The following is a 21,561-nucleotide window of genomic DNA, read 5'->3' on the forward strand; positions in this document are numbered from 1 at the left end:
CCTAAGGCAGAAATGTTGCGAAAAAGTGTTTTGCAAGAAGGTCAATTTGCTTTTCCCATGGTAACTAAGGTTAGATTTCTACTGTGGTTCATTTTGGCAGCCTTTTTATTCATGATGATGATTAGAGGGCGTGGATATTGGGCGTGTATTGATGTTGGGGACCTGAGAAATGGAAAGAGGCAGATGGAAGCTGCAAATCATTTTCAATAAGAACCTAAAATTTTTACTGTTAGATAAAGGGTAGATGAGAATCTTAATTTGACTTTCAAAACATGTGATTAGTTGCAGTTACCAAAACTATTTTTTTAAATAACATTTATCTTAAGAGCTATAAACAGAGGATATTTTGCACTAGAGATGAAGTTATGAACATCTCGTTAACTCTAAAGAGTTAATGAAAAACTAGTTAATTATATGTGTTCATTTATAGGTTGACACGTGAATTTCCAGAGAAGTAACTTGTATGCTTTAAAATTCCAATCCTTATTTTACATCTGGGCAGAATCAGACTTGTGAACATCCTATTGAAAACAAACGGCTAAACACTTTGTGGACTTTGTCTAGAAGAGTGCCTTACCCATATAAGCCCTCTATTATAAAATTGTTTTAAACATTAAATTAGCTGTCAAGCTGTTCTGCATCAGTGGCACCACCTGGTAGCAAGGATGGAGAACTCTGCCACCCAAGACCTCTTTACTGCTAACTTCATTTCTCCACCCCAAGGAGGAATGCAGGGGTGGACAATGCTCCCTATTTAGTCCTTCTGCATTTTGTTGCTTACAGTTCAATTAACATGTCAGTTAGAGATGACTTTGGTTGCAGTTAATAAAATATCTGACCAATTGTATCTTAAACACATAGGAGTTGATATTTTTTGTATAACAAGAAATCTGGAGGCAGGTAGCTGAGAGCTATGGAAGAGTTCTGTGATGCCATCAGAGACCTGGGCCACGGTTTATTCTGCTGTACCATTTTTAATGAGTGACTTTTGTCCTGATGTTTCCAAGATGACTGTTGCTTCTCAGGCAGGAAGAAAGAGAAAGGACGTTCACCCTCAGAGTCTCTTTGTCTTTCCGTTTGGGGAGGGAAATCCTTTCTTGCAGATATCTTCTCAAGCATTGGCCAAAACTGTCCACACAGCTTCCCCTGGCTGGATTAGGGAATTGAGATCCTCCAGCCTTTGTAGTAGAGAAAGACCAAGGAGAAAGAATTTGGGAAGGGGTGTTGAGTGAACCAACATACGGTTATCTGCCACAATTAAATACAGCAGATTCACCTTCTAATAAGCATTCTTTTTAGACCATTTATTTGCTTTCTCCCTTTGTCCCAATTCCTTTATTCCTTAGGAAAGTCTTGATATCTGAGCTCCAGCTCAGGTTGTAAGGAGTAAGCAAAAATAATAATTCTAGTGATTCACCCATAGAAGTGGAAAATTATATTATTTGAAGAAAAATTAGATGTAAAGTTAATGTTATCAACAGCTTAAACCTGGTAAAAGCAAGGAAGTTCCTTTCATAATCTAATTTTATTCCAAATACATTTATTGAGCACCATCATTTATTGCCCTAGATGCCAAGGATAAGTGAGCACAACATCATCTCTTCAGAAGTCTGCATTTTTCTCATCCATTTTCCCTCAAGTATAAGAGTGAAAAATAAAGCTATTTCTAATTAGTCACATCAATCATTTCTATCAGTATTGCTATAGATTTTATTTTTATTGTATATTGGGTATTTAAACTAACTTTAAGTCTTTGTGGGCTTAGAAATTACTGTTTCATAAATAACATGGCTTATATAGGAAATTTTTCAATGCCATTAACCTTAAAAATGTTCACTGGAATACTGCTTATATCATCTTGGAAACTACCTTTGCGGTTGACATATAAACTGCACGATGGTCTATTTTCATTATATGTTTGTGTATCTACATAAGCATGCTCATGATAATGATTGTCTACTTGATCAAACTTTAGTCAGACTCCTGAACCTTCTCCCAGGCCCACCTGTGCACTTCTTTGTAGAATCCAGCTGTAGCGAGAATCCTGCTATATCAGTTTAGCAAGAACCACCTCCCTCTTATATATCTGATCATTTTCCATATCTGATCAGGTTCATTCAGAGTTGAGCCCAGTTCTGTACTGAGGTCTCTTTCCCACTATTGCAATATTCCTGAATAAAATCTGTTTTTACCACTTTACTGTCCATCTCTGGTTTTTCTTTGACAGTCACATAACCAGAGTTTTGTATGTGTATATTGCTTGACACATCACAAATACCCGGGATATGTATACTGATTTTTTACAGGGTGAATAATCTTTTTGTTTTCCCCAATATTTTAGAAACCTGAATCTTTAACCCCTGAGCTTAGTACACAGTTGGGCATATAATAGGTGCTTAAGTAAGTGTCAATTGATGATTTTAAATGCAGAAGTAGTTGTCACTTAATGAAATATAGTCAGGAGACTCATTATGGATTTTGGCCTGTCTTCCTATCTAAAAACAGATGTGTTTATACTGCAACAGTAAGTGTATTAAGGCAATGTTTTTGGCAGCACAATCATTTAGTTTGAATGCATTAGTAAGAGGTGGAGTCCAAAGAATTAATAGCTGGAAAGTTTTGGGAAAACCCAGTAACAACTGTTTCCATAGAGTAATTTGAGTGACAGCCAGGTAATAGCTACTTATTGGAGGGACTCCACGGTCAGAGTCTTGACAAGAACCTGAAAAAGAGTGTAACTGAAGGGTAAATGTAAAGCTTTTGGGAGAATAAGGGAGTGGTCAGGCTGAGGCGAAGATCTGAAAAGAAATGCCTCCTGGGGCCAAGCTGGTAATTTGAATGACTGAAGGTGACTGGGTGGGAACCTGAAAAGCTTCTGTTAGGGCTAACAGAGCCTCCGTTGCAGCTGACTGTTCTATGAGAATGTGGGTCTCTTAATGTCAGGTCTTCAGGTTCTTCCAGAGAAGCAAGATAACGGCAAATCACCAGATTTTTAACTAATGGCATATCATTCAACAATTTCAAAAACCAGTATGTGAGCCCAAACCGACCAACCAATCAAACACACACACACACACACACACACAAAGAGTCTGCAGATTAAATTCAACCAGTTTGTGACCTCTGCTCTGTGGTTACCAGAGAAGTAATTGAAACGGAGTTTTGGGAGAAAGATCATATGTTGAAATCTTGGGAGATAAGGGCAGATAAATAAGTAAGCCGAGACTGTACGGCCAAGGTAGAAAAGGTAGCACTTAGGAAAATTGAGTTAAGACTTTTTAAAACAGGAAAGGGCAAAAGATAAGGTTAAAGCAGATGAGGAAATTTACTGTTATTTATTTTCATCATTAAAATACGTTTTCCACAAATATTTCAGCTGTGTGAGAGAGTGATAAATTCAAAATAGGTAATGTCAACCATATTATGAAGAGTATGTTTTTACAATCCAAAAAAGCTAAGGCACAACATTTAAAAAAAAAAAAAACCTGTGAATTTGGCTTTACAATGGTATAAAAATTAAGTCACATCTGATCATTTTTAGTGTCTTTTATAACAAAGAGGAAAATTTAATTAAACTGGCTCTGCCCTGGAGAATCTGGGATGTGTGTTCACTTATGAAGAGAGACTGTTAAGATTGGTTAATTAATGAGGTTGAGAATAGAGTTGAAGGAGATTGGGGTAAATTTATAAGTTTGTGTCATTCTGAGAGTTCTGTAAGTAGTTGAGTTACCCATGTTGTGACTGAGAAAAACGGGAGAGCAGCGACTGAAGGTTCTGAGCCAAAGAAAGAATAGTATTGTTTATTCCAGCAGCCAGAGTAGCCTGTGTGACTGTAAGTCACTTGTCAAGAGGGGGACTGCAAGGAAATTGATTTGATTTGGAGTAGTTGTAACTGCAGCATGAAGAAGATGATACATAAGGATGATAATTGAGGACCAATTTAATGGCTGCATACCTTGCTGAAGTTGAAGTTCCTTCTGGAGATAAAGGTGGCAAATAAGAAAGTGCTTAGGTAGAAGAGCTTTTTTAAATGAGTTAACAGAAAACAACAGATTAAATATGGAATTGAGGAGTAGGAAATGAAGTTAAGGATTTACTTTCTTTCAGGATGTGGCGCTGGTACGTAATCCCTCTGTTTCCAGTGCCTTCTCCCACTTCCAAATTTCACTGCTCCTCCTGCGCCCTGGTGTGTGGTGCAGCTTCGCGATTAAGCCTCCAGCCTTCTGTCAGGGTGAAGCAGCAGGTGGCTGAGATGCTTGGCTCCAAGTGGGGGGAGGTGTTTAGAGCTCTAAAGACTTTCAACCAGTCCTTGTATTTTCAGCCACATTACAGTCTTCAGAGGAACCTGGAGCCTTTCATTTTTGAGACTTCTTAGCTACATAAATTGGCATGCTTCTTGTTAGTTCCTCCCACTCCCTGCCCCAATCTCCTTGTCTCCCCAACAGCATTAATGGAGCTTGGGATTTCTCTGGTATCCTAAGTTGCTTACCAGCAGGTCATTTTCTAAGTCACCAAAATACTGGAGCTCTGATCTGTTCTCGTCTCCTCTCCTGTTTTGTTAATTTTCTTTTGGGTAAATGCCATTTTTTATTCCTTTTCTATCATCCTAGTAGAGTTTCAGGGATAAAGAGAGACAGATGAGTCTGCTCCATCTGCTGTGTTTAACTAGAAGTCCCAACACCCAAAATCCTTCACATGACGTGCAGGGTTCTGCAGTGGGCCTCCCCCTGCCTACCTGTCAGGCCTTATCTGTGCCCACTCTTCCTCCTTCCTCTCGGAGATTTCAGCAATGTTGGCCTTCTAAGGATTCTTAAAGCCCCACATTCTTCTCTGCTTCACTTCAGAGCTTTTTTTAAAAAAAAATTATTATAATTTTTTTTACATGTGCTGACCTGTTACCCTGCTGTGTTCTTACCTGGCAAGCTCCCATCATCCTTCAAGTCTTTGCTTCAATGTCACCTTCTCCAAGAAGCCTCTGACCTATGTTTCCCTGTGTATACAGTCTCATCACTTCCTGTGTGTTTCCTTCACCATTTTACCACAGTACATATGAATATTTGTTTGTTTGTTTGTTTGAGATGGAGGTTTGCTCTTGTTGCCCAGGCTAGAGTGCAACGGTGCAGTCTCGGCTCACTGCAGCCTCCACCTCCCAGGTTCAAGTGATTCTCCTGCCTCAGCCTCCCAAGTAGTAGCTGGGATTACAGGTGCCTGCGGCCACACCCAGCAAATTTTTTGTATTTTTAGTAGAGACGGGATTTCGCCATGTTGGCTAGGCTGCTCTCGAACTCCTGACCTCAGGTGATCTGCCTGCCTTGGCCTCCCAAAGGCTGGGATTACAGGCGTGAGCCACTGCGCCTGGCCTACATATGAATATTTGATTATTATCCATCTCCTTCTCTACACTGCAAACTCAATAAAGGCAGAGATTTATTTTGGTTACCAGTGTGTTCCATGTACTTGGCATGGTTCTTGGCTTATAGTACATGCTCAATAAATATTGAAAGGATAGATGAAAAGATTATGGATAGATGAATGTGTTTTAAAAAGTTATAAAACAGTTCTGCCCAAAGAGTCTTTTAAAATCATTAGTATTATTTCAAATACATATTTAAATACACATATATGTTAGAAATAGATAAAATATGTATTTAAATATGTCATTTGTACTATTTTAAATGTATTTAAAATGATATATATTAAAATAATACTAATGATTTGTAAAAGATTAGGCAAAACTGCTTTGTAGCTTTTTAGAAGGCATTCATTTATCCTTATGGATCCATAATTATTATGGATTGTATATTTTATATATAATGAAAGTTACGGGAATTAGAGCTCCGATCCTTCCGCTCTTGAAGCTTGATGTAAAGGAACATGGCACAGCAGTGCCTATATGAGTCAGCCCTCCATTATCTGGGGGAGAATTCAGGCCCCAGAAATGGTACTTAAGATACACAGTTCTCCCCAAAAAAACTTTATATCGGCCGTTTGTTACAGAAACTAATTTCTCAACAAACCTTTTACCAGAGCAGCTAACAATGAGCAAAACTAATTTGAATTTCAACTCTGCCATTATTACAGTGTTGCTAAGAAGTAGTGAGATTCTGCTGAGGAAGGCCAAGCAAGAGGAGGGAGCCAGAAATGCCTTAAACAGTCCACAGCCAGGATTTTGTGCTATCTTTTATTTCACAGTTGAACTTCTCAATATTTTTTGGTTCATAACCTTTTTCTCTTTTCCTCAATTCTGAGTCTTCCACATTTGTCCCATAGTAGTTACTTTATTGCTTCTCTCCTTTTTTTTTTCCTCCCTGAGATGGAGTCTTGCTCTGTCACCGAGGCTGGAGTGCAGTGGTGCGATCTCAGCTCAGTACAACCTCCACCTCCTGGGTTCAAGCAATTATCCTGCTTCAGCCTCCTGAGTAGCTAGGATTACAGGTGTGCACCACCACGCCCGGCTACATTTTTTGTATTTTTAGTAGAGACGGGGTTTCACCATATTGGCCAGGCTGGTCTCGAACTTCTGACCTCATGATCCACCCGCCTCGGCCTCCAAAAGTGCTGGGATTACAGGCATGAGGCACCGTACCTGGCCCTCTCCTTTATTTCTTAGAAGAATTTCAGAAAGTCATTGGTGACAAATAAGTAAAACCATTTCACATCTGGAAACATAACTTGATAGTAATTATAAATTCATAGACTGTACTTTCTGTACTCCATCCAAATATAAATGCATAATTCCTGTTTATCTGTGTGTAGGTTTATTTTCCCCCCCCCCCATTTATGTAAAGCTCTATGTTGATGATGAGGTTTTTACGAGTTTAGATTTTAAGAGGCCTCAAATATATCTAAAAAAATTACAGACCAAGTATGATGTGTTAGTGTTCCTCTTCTCTCAGCTAATTCTTTAAAGATATGTTCCAGAATTCCTGGTCTGTTCTTGAAGAGCTCCCAATAATTCTAGACTTCTGAAGCCTGGATATTTTGGCTTAATTTGCTTTCAAGACAGACTTGATTTAAATTACTCAATTTATCTCAAGTCTCATTAAGATCCATGGTTCTTGTCTGTTCTAGTGAGTTTGAGCTGGCAAGAATAATACTTGTCATGTGAAAAGTCCGTTAGAATCCTTTGGGGGAGTGAGACTGGAAAATTGGAGACATATTATTATATTTTAAAATATGCCACCTTTCTATAATAGGAGTATGTGGGGAGACTGCCTTGTTTTGGCTTCTTGGGAAAATTTGGAAAATTAGTAAAATAGGCAGGCAGTAGTAGTTTAATGCATATTGTATGCCAAACACTGAATTTAGAACAATACTCCCCCAAAAGCATATGTGCTCTAAATTTTATTTTTCACTTATCACCTGGGAGATTTGGATTAAATTTCTTCTGGGAAATAGAGTTGGTATGAAGAAACAAAGACCACTATACCAATTTATCTGTTGGAATAATCATTAGCCATACAGCTCTTTCTACTCAGAAAGTTAATGAGGTCATTATTATTCTTTCTAGCTAATAGATAGGCATATTGAAACCTTAGGCCTTTCCAAAAAGTCTCCACAAGCCATTGGAAAGATAGACTAAAACACTCCTTGTTTTAAATTCTAGACCTCAGTTCAGTCAGAGATAGTAGGATTTTTATAGCATTATTAAAAGACAGAAACCAGCTATAAAATTGAAATGAAGGGACTTAATGTTTTCTTTCTGTAATATCTTTGGAATGCTTCCATGGCTTTAAAATGCTGATGTGTTTCTCGCTATTTTTTCAAAAGCATGTAACACGTAGATTTGTGACGCAAACTTGATCAGTTGTTCCTCTTTTCTGGTGAATTTTGACACCTGCTACTTTTACACAGAGTAAAAGTGAAAGTCATAAAACAGAAATACTTACCAAAGTCAAGAAAAATGCATAGAGTAAACAAAGGGGCAAGAGAAGCCTATTACTTGTTTCATGTTTCAAAATAAAAGATGAATGGGCTATCACTTCAGTAGTTGGAAATTCAACTTGAGAAGGTAGGTGGTTTGATGTTTGCCCTTGTTCCTTACATTTCTAGATTTCTCTATTTATAGGCTAGAACCAGCCCTAGATCAAATAATACAAGTTATGAAGAGAAATGTACAGTTCAGCATTTTTACCCTTCTGAAGTGCGCTTTCTCCCAGCTGCCATGGAAACATGGCGTAACTGGTTTCTTGGATAGTCTCACTCCTCTTGAGTTCCGGCTGAGAGAGCTAGTGAGCTCATTACAACTTGGATCAGAGTCCTGGAAAGTCAGCTCCCAGGGAAAGTGGAGGCCAGTCTCTCATGGGGCATGGGAATGGGGGGCTTCAGCTTTATTAAACTGCATACATACTTTCACTACACAGTCATCCCAACCTTTAGCTCAGGACAGTGTCACATTGTTCACAGCTGTATTGCATCTTGAGGTTTCTGTGTGCATCCTACACACTTTCATAAGGCAGGGACTTATCTCTTCCAGCTGTAAGCCAGAGGGAGTGGTGCTGCAGACGCCTAGCAACACATGCGGACTCAAACAACACAGGCAGTTAACTCTCTTGAGTAGTAGACTTTTAGGGCCCCAGAACTCCGTCGCAGTTCACTGACAGTTACCAGATGTACATTTGTATGGCTTCGGTAGCACTGTGATGGAAACTAAACATTTTCCCTGCTACTTTCTTCTGGTATGCCTGAATCACTGTTTGAGAATGGATTGGACTTTGGTGCATAGAAAACTGGTGGCAGAAGTCTTATTCACTGCAGTGGATTGGGGTAAGCTGAAAAGATGTCAGGGAGGATTAACTAGAGGCAGAATGTGTCATAGTTAGAAGTATTTAGAAGGAAGGAAAGTTTGAACTGCTTTAGGGAAACTGAGAGCACTGCTAGAGCAGGAACCTTCCAGATGCTTGTCTCTGATACTGTTCCACACTAATATTCATGCCCTGAAAGAATCAGATCATTCTTGCCTCTCCCACTTGGATCTCTGGCTACTGGAATTTGCCAATTCTTGATATGAACTCTAAGATTTGGATGGAGCTTGTGACCTCATTGAGACCATTTGTTCTGAATGTTGGATAGAACCAGGAAAATAGGAAAAGAGGGTAGAATTAGGGTCATAAGAGAGGAATTGTTCTATGAAAGAAGAAAGATGATAGGAAACTAGGCACATGAGTTAAGAGGCAATGGAGAAGGAGGATTAGAAAGGGAAAAAAGAAGAGAAACTTTGTACCAGTATCTTCTACAAGATGTTTGGCTGGCACAGAACTAACACTCAATACTTTTGTATAAGTAAAGGAATGAAAGAAAATTTGGGAGTGGATGCTTATCCCTTGGAAACTGCTACAGGCTGGTGTTAACAGGAAAGCGATCTGTATTTGACCAAAAGTGCATTTCCACGTCTCTACATTGCTTTTTATAAAGAGCCAAAGGGACTCAATTATGAGTGTGTGTAAGGGAACTCCACACTAGCAAGTATAGGAGAAATTCGATGGTACTGGTGAAGGATGTTGTACCAATCTGGAGGGGAGGACAGGAATTGGTTTCTCACGGATTAATGCCACAAGACAACTCATACCATGAGTTGGCTGAGACCACTTTAAAAAGTAAGCAATGATGACTGGGCAAAAGAGGCAAAGGAAGAACCACATCTTTTAGGGGAGAGAGAAAGAAGGACAATTAAAGGGACCCAACTAGATCAAGTTCTACTCACCAAAGGACAGTCTCCAGGCAAACGTTAATTATCTTCAAGAAGTAATCGGTATATATAGCGTTTCAAGATACTCCAACATGCTTTAAATTTATTGAATACCTTTTATTGGCGTTCATCATAAACAAGAGACTCACAGATATATCCCAGAGGGGAGATTTTGGTGTAATTGACTATAGTAGTTATTAAATAATCTATTAATAAAAGCCCACAAAATGGAAGATAGAAAAAAGACAACACAGGTTGGTATACAGAATTTATACTTGAAGTTTAACAACACAGAACAAGAAACTTTCTTAAAATATGCATTTAAATCATTTCCAGATGAATCACCAGAGGCTCTTAGTAAAATATTGATTCTGTTTCACAGATCTGGGTAGGGCCTGAGATTCTGCATTTCTCATAAGCTCCAAGCAGATACTGATGCTGTTCTTCCTCAAATCACACTTTAACTAACAAGGACCCACATAGGTTCTCTGTAATAGGTGTTGGTAGTCATCCATGGTTAGATGTAGGTGAGGACTGCCCTCTTAACCACCTCTCGGCTGCCAGGTTATAATGAAAGCAAGTCTCAGAACAAGTTCTGTCACTTATGAGCATTTATTAGCCAGTGGGTACAAAACAATCTTACAGCCTATGCCAGAGACACAGTGAAGTCACAGTTCTGTCTTTTGGGGTGCTGGGTGTGAGAGGCTCACAGTCTGCAGAGACCACAGTCCTCTATTAGAGTGGTTCTCAAAGTGTGGTCCCTGGACCAGCAGCATCAGCATCACCTGGAAACTTGCTAGAAATTCAGATTCCCAGGCCCTCCCCAGATGTACTGAATTAGAAAATCTGGAGGTGGGGCCTGGGAAATCTGCATCTTTAAACTATCCACTCCAGGTGATTCTGATGTTTGCTCAAGTTTGAGAACCATTGTTCTAGCAGCAGGATTCCCTCAACTGTCTAATTGAATTCTGACAACTAAGAATCCAGTGAACCACAGCTGGACATTTTGGAATTCAGCCTAGGGCACCATTTCTAAAGATGGAGAATGTACTGGATTCTTCTTAAACTCAATGTCAAGGCAGGGAATGTTTCTAAATGTTTTTCAACAATCCTAATATTTTACAAACCACTAATATCACTAATACAAGCCCGTCTAACATTAATTAGGATAATTAATGAAACCCCTGGTATAATAAGAGCTAAATATAACTGAATCATTTACAGTGGCTGCTTCTGGCTTGAGGCTTTTTGATTAATTTCTAGCCAACCACCCTTGGAGTTCATTCCTGATTAAGACAACTGACCACCTCTACAATGTAGCTTAAGCTAACACACACATACATCATAGCATACTGTTCATGTGAGTGTTTTTAAAGACTCTTAAAATTTACCTTTTGAGGGCATAATTTAAACACTACAACATGTTTCCATTTTAAGTGTACATGTTGGGTTTTGGCAAATACATACATACACTCGTGCAACCACCGTGCCAATCAAGATATAACATTTCGATCACCTAGAAAACACCCTTGTGTACCTTCGAGGTCAGTTACCTACTCCCACCACACCCCAGGCTACCATCTGGCATAGTAGCTGAGTTTTGCCTGTTCTAGAAGTTGATATAAATGAAATCAAACAGTATGTACTGTTTTGTGCCTGGCTTCTTTTACCAGCTTAATGTTTTTCAGATCAGTTCACATTGTTGCATTATCAGTAGTTAGTTCCTTTTTATTGCACGTAGTATCCCGTTGAATGACTTTACCACAATTTGTTTATCCATTACCTTATTGGTTGATTTCCAGTTTTTGACTATTATGAATAAAGCTACTATGGACATTCATGTACACATCTTTTGTGCACATACATTTTTATTCTGTACAAATATCGGGGGAAAGAATATTTGTGTCATAATATACATGTATGTTTAGTTTCATAAAAAACTGCCTCACTGGTTTCCCAAAGTTGATGTACATTCCCAACAAGCAGTGTCTGAGAATTCCAGTCGCTCCATATCCTCACCAACATTTGGTATTCCAGTCTTTTAAACAAAATTGTATGCTGAATAGTTTAAATTATACACATCGTTTTCTTTCCCCTAGTTTAAATTCAGGCTTTTATGTTTGGTCTCTGCAATGGCCATAAAGCTGAAAATGTTGACCCAAGTGACTTGGATATGGATTGAATTATTGCCCTTTCCTAACACCTTGTTAGAATTGGTTTCGTAGGTGCCATTTGATTATGGCAGTTAGTCATGTATGTCAGTGTACTTTTTCTTTCTTTCTTTCTCTCGTTTATTGATTCATTCAGTTGGTCAATTGGCCCATGACCTGTATTAAAACAGCTTTTTCAGAGAGGAGTTGCATATTAAGTTGCTGGGAAAAATGACAGAAGTAGGTGACAGAGTTCTTGTCTTCAAGGAGCTTTTTGGAGCTGGGTTCCTGAAATAAATGTAGCCCAGTATCTATCAAGGCTTGTGCAGACTTGAGTAAGAACATCATCTAAATATAGCTTCCTGCTAGGTGACGTGAGTCAGGGCTTGATAGACCGGTGACTGCAGAAACCACAGTAACATATATTGTTGTTATTCTGTGCTGAACATTAGAATGATTGTACCTTAGAATATAGAGCCAAATGTTTATTTTAATCCTAATTATATTTTTAAATACATATCACACACATAGACACATATGTTGGATAAAAAATACCCAAAATGTTAACAGTGCCTATTTGAAAGATTTATATAAACTTTTTTTTGTAGAGATGGGATCTCACTATGTTGCCCAAGCTAGTCTCAATCTCCTGGCCTCAAGCACTCCTCCCACCTTGGCCATTCAAAGTGTTGGGATTACAGGCATGAGCCACTGAGTCCAGCCAATTGTGCCTGTTTTTGAGTTTATGGGCTTGTGGATGATTTCTTTGATTATATATATATATATGTATGTATAAAATGTCTAAGTTACCCAAAGTGAGCATGTGTAACTTCTACAGTCAGAAAAAATGTTACATTGCCACTTGATTGTTTAAGGTCTTAGAGCTATTTAAATAATGTATTGCTTGTTCTCTTTGATCTTGTGCAGCAAAAATTCACTACAGTAGATCCAGATTACTTTCCAGAAAAAAATAATGCCTGTCCGTCTCTTTCCTCTTGGAAACAGGACTACATGAATGCCCTTCAGGCTATACCACTGTAGTCTTCACAGAACTTAGCCTTCCTGATTGTCAAAGGGCAAAAGGAATTATTTTTTCTTTTCCCACATTAACAGAATTTTCACCTCCGAAAGCTTGGTGCATACACACAATATTTCTTCTAGGCTATTTTTGTGGTGGTTGTAGTTATTGGCAAATCACTGTGGGGGGTGGGGGGTTGTCTGTGTTTTCTGATGGAATAACAAATGATCTTTGTTTTCCCCCTTTTCAGCTGACCTGAATAATGTCAGGTTCTCAGCTTATAGGACTGCCATGAAACTCCGAAGACTGCAGAAGGCTCTTTGCTGTAAGTATTGGCCAGTACTTGAAGATCTTGATACTATGTCTTTGCTTAGAATAAAAAGTAGGTTGGGTACATTTTTACTTAGAGAGGGGAGAAATAGCTGTCACAATTCCTGTTACAACATAGAATTCATTCTTTAATGTATCTTTGGCCTAGAGTTTGCCTAGAATGTTTTGTTTTATTTTTAGAATCATTCCTGTCACCATTCCTCAGCTACTGATGTTGAATTAGGATATTGATAATTTTTATTTTCCAACTACTGGCATTGGCATCCATAATTACCTTTGTGAAACTTGCACTGTCTCTCCTTGTTCTACCTTTGTTTTTTTTTTTCTTTTTACAAAATGTACTTAGTATTAGAAGACTGTGACTATCTGATCCAAACCAAAGTTCATAGACGTGTGTGGTTTATTAGCTTGAATGCCAACGTGAAGATGAATGATGTGGTAGAGGAAAAATGACAGAATTGCTTTCCTCCTTTTTTATCATACATCTGTGGAAAAATCCTGAAGTGTTACACAGCTCTATCATGTCATCAGATAGTTTATGTATAACTCTACTATTGTCCGAGGGTCTGTATGCATTGATGACATGCCCATGAAACAGGCACAGTTTCCTTTTTTTTTTTTTTTTTTTTTGAGTTGGAGTCTTGCTGTATTGCCCAGGCTGGAGTGCAGTGGAGTGGCACAATGTGGGCTCACTGCAACCTCCACCTCCCGGGTTCAAGCGATTCTCCTGCCTCAGCCTCCCAAGTAGCTGGGATTACAGGCATGCACCACCATGCCTGGCTAATTTTTGTATTTTTTAGTAGAGACGAGGTTTCACCATGTTGGTCAGGCTGGTCTCAAAATCCTGACCTCAGGTGATTCACCTGCCTCAGCCTCCCAAAGTGCTGGGATTACAGGCATGAGGCATTGCGCCCGGCCCAACAGGCACAGTTTCTACTCTGATGGAACTTACAGTCTAACAAGGGATAACCAGGATGTTCATAAAATTTGTAGACTTAAGCAAATATATGTATAATGTATTAAGAATGTCTACAGTTGGTTAAAAAAGAAAAGTGATCTTGTCTCTATTTCCAAGACCATTTATTTCAATGTCATATATTTAGTTGTGCAACAGTGGGATAATGGGGCACTATGTGAACAGCTAACTGTGTGGAATGAGATTCAGAGAATGTTTGTTTGAAGAGGTGATGTCTAAGCTAGGTAAGTCTAGAAGAGTAAGCAGCTCTCCCTCTAGGAAAAGTGTTCTAGTTAGAAAGAAGAGCATGTACCGAAGGGCCCAGAGAAAGCATGACACATTCAGGAACTGAAAATATGTCAGTATGGCTAAAGCACAGAATTCCAGGGGAAAGATCTGTTGTGAAATAATAGGCTGGAGAGAGAAGCAGGAAGCAGATTGTGCAAGGTTTTTAAAACCCAAGTTAAGGAATTTAGAGGTCAGGAGATTTGGCCTGGGAGTGATATAATTAGATTGTCGCTTAGAAAGATGATTCTTGCTGTGGAACAGAGTATGGATTGGTGTGCTGTGGGAGTGACAGGAGAGAAACCTGTTGCAGTAATCTAAACCAGCAATGTTGTGACTTGAATTAGCAGAGTAGTAATGGAGATAAGTGGAGAGAATTTAGAAATATTCAGGAAGTGGATTTGACAGGCCTCGATGATTCATTTGATGTGGTGCAGGGGTGTCCAATCTTTTGGCTTCTCCAGGCCACACTGGAAGAAGAAGAATTGTCTTGGGCCACGCATAAAATACACTAACACTAGCGGTAGCTGATGAGCTAAAAAAAAAAGAATATCGCAAAAAAAAAAAAAAAAAAAATCTCATAATGTTTTAGGAAAGTTTACTCATTCATTTGGGTCTCATTCAAAGCCATCCTGGGCCGCATGTGGCCCACGGGCCACAGGTTGGACAAGCTTGATGTGGTGGGTGAAAGGGAGTCAAGGAAGACACTTAGGTGCTTGGCTTGGAATATCAGGTGAATGGGGACTTGTCTGGTAAGGTTAGACACGGAGCTGTGGTGCTCAGGAGAAATATACAAACAATATTTAGGGATCATGAGCCTGTAGGTGCTGCTTGTAACCGTGGAGAGGATTGGATAGCTCCAGGAAAGTGTAGAGTGAGAAGGGAAGTTATTTAGGACACAGGATAAGCAACCTACAGAAGGGACTGCAAAGGAATGGCCAGCAGGAAAGAAGGAAAATTCCAAGAGGTTATGATGCCACATACTCCATGGGAAGAAAGAAAGAACCCATCACCAGGGTCAGGTGTTGCTGGGATGTCAGGATAAAGTTGTGGAAAGTGCCCATTGGATTTAGCAACAGGAAGGTCCCTAGTAATTTTGGTGAGATTTTAGAGGCACAGTGGAAGTGGTGTGGTGAGTTCAAAAGTGAGCCAAAAGTGGGGAATTAGAGATGGTATGAATGATTCTTGGAGAAATTTACTTATGAAGGGGAGAAAAGTGGGGTGGTAGCTAGTTGGAGGGGGCTGAGGAGTTAATGGAAATGTATGTACAGTCAAGTGTTGCTTAACAATGGGGATACGTTCTAAGAAATGTGTTGTTAGGCAATTTTGTTGTGTCAATATAAGAGTGCACTACACAAACCTAGATGGTATAGCCTAGTACACACCTAGGCTGTATGGGATAGCCTGTTGCTCCTAGGCTATACACCTGTACAGCATGTGACTGTTCTGAATACTGTAGGCAGTTGTAACACAATAGTAAGTATTGTATATCTAAACATAATTAAACATAGAAAAGATACAGTAAATATATAGTATAATCTCATGGGCTCGCTGTCATATAGGCAGTCCATTGTTGACTGAGATGTCATTATGTGGCACAATATGTGTATATAAATATGTGTGTGTGTATATATGTGTGTATGTGTGTGTATATATATGTACAGTTGATCCTTGAACAACATGGGTTTGAACTGCTTGGGTCAACTTAAGTGGATTTTTTTCAATCAAGTGCAGGCCAAAAATGCAGTATTCCTGGGAATGTATTTATATCAGTATGAGAAGACAGGGTGAGATTACAATTATTGGCCCAAGAGATGATAAATAACGTGAGTTCTCAGAGAATATGGGCAGGTAATCCAGAGCCCAAGGGAGGGAAGAGATACCTCTCTTCCACTGTAATGGGTGGGGTCGAGGGAAGGATCTGGGCAGGTCCACGTAACTAAGAAACCAGGTAGCAGCAAGGTGAGGGATGTCTTACTATAAAGGCTTCCGTTTTTTTGTATGGAGAGGAGAGTCCCTGCAATGCAGTTAACAGCAGGAGATGATGAAATTGGGCTTATCTTTGTGGAGAATAAGAGAGATGGCAGAGTTGAAAACCAGCTCTGTGAACCCAGAGGCGGCTGAGTGTTTCACGGTAGCACCAGTCTGCAGGGGTGTGGTATTCCCCAGGCACACTTAGCAGTTAGGAGCCAGATGCTTCTGTCCTGGGGTAGGCAGAGAACAGCTGGGCAAGAGAAGTGAGGATTTGGGCAAAAGAGTGATTAAAATGATACTGACAAGTCCCTGTTGGGTAGGAGAAGCTGTGAATGCATATGGAAACTGGTAATTAGGAGGTAGAGGGATGAAAAGGCTAACTCTTCAGGGAGGTGGGGGAAGAAGTAGTAAAGGAACTGAAGGTCGAGAAGTTGTGGTTAGAGGGAATCATAGATGAACATTATTTTGAAGGTGGAACAGTTTCAGGTGATCAGATCTAGGGTATGGCTATTTGAGTAGGTGGCAGAGGTAGAGTGGATGTGAATTTCCATGGAGGTGAAACAGCAGGTTAAGGAACTGAGAGGCTAGAGTGATGCATGAGTCCCCCATGCCAGTGTTGAAATCATGCAGAATTGTAGCGAAAACTGGGCAAAAGAGAAGGACCACGAACCCTGGCTGCCAGGTCTTCAGAAATAAAGTGGTTCGACCAGAGGATCTGCAGAGGCTAGCAATAAGATAGTCAAGGAGTCACCTGGCATATGGTTCTTACACGGAGATAGAGAAGAAATGCCTTAGAAGTGGAATTATTTGGAAAGAGAGACTAGGCCTTTTCCCTTCATCTTGGTATCCCCAATGCTTAGCACAAAACCTGGCACACAGCAGGGTTCAATATGTTTTCATGAAATGAATGCATGAATGAAAGTAAACCAAGGCTTCCATTTCCTTGTAGCCTGAAGTTAGCATTTTTCAGCTATATAGCTGCCAAGTTTAACTGGCGTTTAAAGGGCTTTCCAGGTCGAGGATTTCCTTAGGACCTGTTAATGCATCACAGCTGGGAAAAAGTAGTTTGGGATGGGATTGACTCAGGGGGCTGAATAGAGAAAGTTGTCTTGCCTCTTTCTCTTCTCCTGCCCCTGCCCCTGCTCCATCCCAGAGCTACTGTTTCCCTTTAATAAAGGAGTAATTAGGCACTGGGTTATTATGAAGTGCTATAGAATATTCCTGTGAGATCCTAAAAGTTCAAAAGATAACCAGTTGTTCCAGTTTATACTATGAAAAAAAAAAAAAAAGAAAAAAAACAGAAATAGACCAGATGGAAAACCTCATAACGACTGTTCCTTTCTATAATGTCCATTTTCACCCTGGATTTAGGCACTATTCGATTTTCTGTTCAAAAAATAATTCCATTCACATATGTGTTTTATTGTCTGTCATTTCAACTTATAATTTCCAATAAACATTGGGAAAATGGGAGAATTTAATAATATACAAAATTTTGTCCATTTGAGGTGATAACCTTGTAATAAAGGTAAGCTCTGAATGTAGAATCATTTCTTTAAATTTTCACTTTTAAATCAATTTGAAATTCTCTGCATTTCCTTTCTGAGCTTGGCTTTTCTAATATGTGAAAAAAAATTCAAGTATGCCAAAATTGAGGTGTATTTCTCTAAATTAAGTATGTAATTCTCATTAATGCTAGGAGGGTGCCATATATAGTAAGACTATAGAATGAAGAGTTCACCCAATCCTTTTATTGAAAAGATGCGTGGTCACATTACTTGCTTTCAATATATGATTTAAGAATTTTCTCGACCGGAGCAAGATGGCCGAATAGGAGCAGCTCCAGTCTTCAACTCCCAGCGCCAGCGACACAGAAGACCGGTGACGGCATTTTCAACTGAGGTACTGGGATCATCTCACTGGGGAGTGCCGGACGATCGGTACTGGTCAGCTGCTGCAGCCCGACCAGCGAGAGCGGAAGCAGGGCGAGGCATTGCCTCACCTGGAAGCGCAAGGGGAAGGGAATCCTTTCCTAGCCAGGGAACTGAGACACACAACACCTGAGAATCGGGTAACCCCACCCCAATACCAGCTTTGAGCAAACAGGAACACCAGGAGATCATATCCTCCCACACCTGGCTGGGAGGGTCCCACACCCACGAGCCTCCCCTCATTGCTATCACAGCAGTCTGTGATCTACCGGCAAGGCAGCAGCGAGGTTAGGGGAGTGGGCGCTCAGCCATTGCTCAGGCTTAAGTAGGTAAACAAAGCCGCTGGAAGCTCGAACTGGGTGGAGCTCACAGCAGCTCAAGGGAAACCTGCCTGTCTCTCTGTAGACTCCACCTCTGGGGGCAGGGCACAGTAAACAATAACAAAGCAGCAGATACCTCTTGCAGACCCAAACGACTCTGTCTGACAGCTTTGAAGAGAGCAGTGGATCTCCCAACACGGGAGGTTGAGATCTGAGAAGCGGGACAGACTCCTGCTCAAGCGGGTCCCTGACCCCTGGAGTAGCCTAACTGGGAGACATCCCCCACTAGGGGCAGTCTGACACCCCACATCTCACAGGGTGGAGTACACCCCCTGAGAGGAAGCTTCCAGCAAGAATCAGACAGGTACACTTGCTGTTCAGAAATATTCTATCTTCTGCAGTCTCTGCTGCTGATACCCAGGCAAACAGGGTCTGGAGTGGACCTCAAGCAATCTCCCAACAGACCTAGAGCTGAGGGTCCTGACTGTTAGAAGGAAAACTGTCAAACAGGAAGGACACCTACACCAAAAACCCCATCAGTACATCACCATCATCAAAGACCAGAGGCAGATAAACCACAAAGATGGGGGAAAAGCAGGGCAGAAAAAGCTGGAAATTCAAAAGAAGAGCGATCTCCCGCAAAGGAGCGCAGCTCATCGCCAGCAACGGATCAAAGCTGGACGGAGAATGACTTTGACGAGATGAGAGAAGAAGGCTTCAGTCCATCAAATTTCAGAGCTAAAGGGAGGAATTACAGACTCCAGCGAAAGAAACTAAAAATCTTGAAAAAAGTGGAAGAATTGACGGCTAGACTAATTAATGCAGAGAAGGTCATAAACGAAATGAAAGAGATGAAAACCATGACACGAGAAATACGTGACAAATGCACGCTTCCAGTAACCGACTCGGGATCAACTGGAAGAAAGAGTATCAGCATTGAGGATCAAATGAATGAAATGAAGCGAAGAGAACCAAAAGAAAAAAGAAGGAAAAGAAATGAACAAAGCCTGCAAGAAGTAAGTGGGATTATGTAAAAGACCAAATCTACGTCTGATTGGGGTGCCTGAAAGTGAGGGGGAAAATGGAAAACCAAGTTGGAAAAACACTCTTCAGGATATCATCCAGAGAACTTCCCAACCTAGTAGGGCAGGCCAACATTCAAATCCAGGAAATACAGAGAACGCCACAAAGATATTCCCTCGAGAAGACTCCAAGACATTACAATTGCCAGATTCACCAAAGTTGAATGAAGGAAAAGTCCAAGGGCAGCCAGAGAGAAAGGTCAGGTTACCCACAAAGGAAGCCCATCGACTCACAGCAGATCTCTCTCGCAGAAACTCTCCAAGCCAGAAGAGAGTGGGGGCCAATATTCAACATTCTTAAAGAAAAGAATTTTAAACCCAGAATTTCATATCCAGCCAAACTAAGTTTCATGGCAAGTGAAGGAGAAATAAAATCCTTTACAGATAAGCAAATGCTAGAGATTTTGTCACCACTAGGCCTGCCTTACAAGAGACCCTGAAGGAAGTACTAAACATGAAAGGAACAACCGTACCAGCCATCTCAAAACATGCCAAAACAAAAGACCATCGAGGCTAGGAAGAAACTATATCAACTAAGGAGCAAAATAACCACAGTTAATATCATAATGGCAGGACTGGGTTCACACATAACAATCTTTTAATCCTTAAATGTAAATGGACTAAATGCTCCAATTAAGACACAGACTGGCAAACTGATAAAGAGTCACATCTATCAGTCTGTTGTGACCAGGAGACCCATCTCACACGCAGAGACACAAGCATAGGCTCAAAATAAAGGGGTGGAGAAAGATTTACTACAAATGGAGAACAAAAAAGTGGGGTTGGGTAATACTAGTCTCTGATAAAACAGACTTTAAATCATCAAAATCAAAAGAGACAAAGAAGGCCATTACATAATGGTAAAGGGATCAATTCAACAGGGAAGAGCTAACTATCCTAAATATATATGCACCCAATACAGGAGCACCCAGGATCATAAAGCAAGTCCTAGAGACTTTACAAAGAGACTTGCACCCCACACACAATAATGGGAGACTCTAACACTCCACCGTCAACATTAGACAGATCAACGAGACAGAAAGTTAACAAGGATATCCAGAATTGAACTCATCTCTGCAGCAAGCAGACCTAATAGACATCTATAGAACTTCCACCCCAAATCAACAGAATATACATTCTTCTCAGCACCACATCGTACTTATTCCAAAATTGACCACGTACTCAAAGTAGCACTCCTCAGCAAATGTACAGAACAGAAATTATTACAAACTGTCTCTCAGACCACAGTGCACCAAACTAGAACTCAGGACTAAGAAACTCAATCAAAACCGCTCAACTACATGGAAACTGAACAACCTGCTCCTGAATGACTACTGGGTACACAACGAAATGAAGGCAGAAATAAAGATGTTCTTGGAAACCAATGAGAACAACAAAGATACAACATGCCAGAATCTCTGGGACACATTTAAAGCAGTGTGTAGAGGGAAATTTATAGCACTAAATGCCCAGAAGAGAAAGCAGGAAAGATCTAAAATTGACACTCTTAACATCGCAATCAAAAGAATTAGAGAAGCAAGACAAACACATTCGAAAAAGCTAGCAGAAGGCTAGGAAATAACTAAGATCAGAGCAGAACTGAAGGAGATAGAGACACAAAACCTCCAAAAATCAATGAATCCAGGAGTTGGTTTTTGAAAAGATCAACAAATTGACAGACCACTAGCAAGACTAATAAAGAAGAAAAAGAGAGAAGAATCAAATCGACAAAGAATTAAAATGATAAAAGGGATATCACCACCGACCCCACAGGAAATACAAACTACCATCAGAGAATAAATACTATAAACACCTCTACGCAAATAAA

General features: G+C 40.1%; 1 protein-coding gene across 10 annotated transcripts in view; it reads left to right on the forward strand.

The window, feature by feature from the left end:
- DMD (dystrophin) overlaps nucleotides 1-21,561 on the forward strand; it is a 2,174,064-nt gene that overhangs the window by 2,050,960 nt on the left and 101,543 nt on the right. For all 10 annotated transcript variants that reach the window (XM_031660704.1, XM_031660695.1, XM_031660696.1 and 7 more), the window contains one exon: nucleotides 13,107-13,181. In XM_031660704.1, coding sequence (XP_031516564.1) covers nucleotides 13,107-13,181 — 75 coding nt within the window. The remainder of the gene's footprint in view (nucleotides 1-13,106; nucleotides 13,182-21,561) is intronic.

The sequence above is a fragment of the Papio anubis genome, chromosome X (assembly GCF_008728515.1).
Source record: "Papio anubis isolate 15944 chromosome X, Panubis1.0, whole genome shotgun sequence".
Taxonomy (NCBI): Eukaryota; Metazoa; Chordata; class Mammalia; order Primates; family Cercopithecidae; genus Papio; species Papio anubis.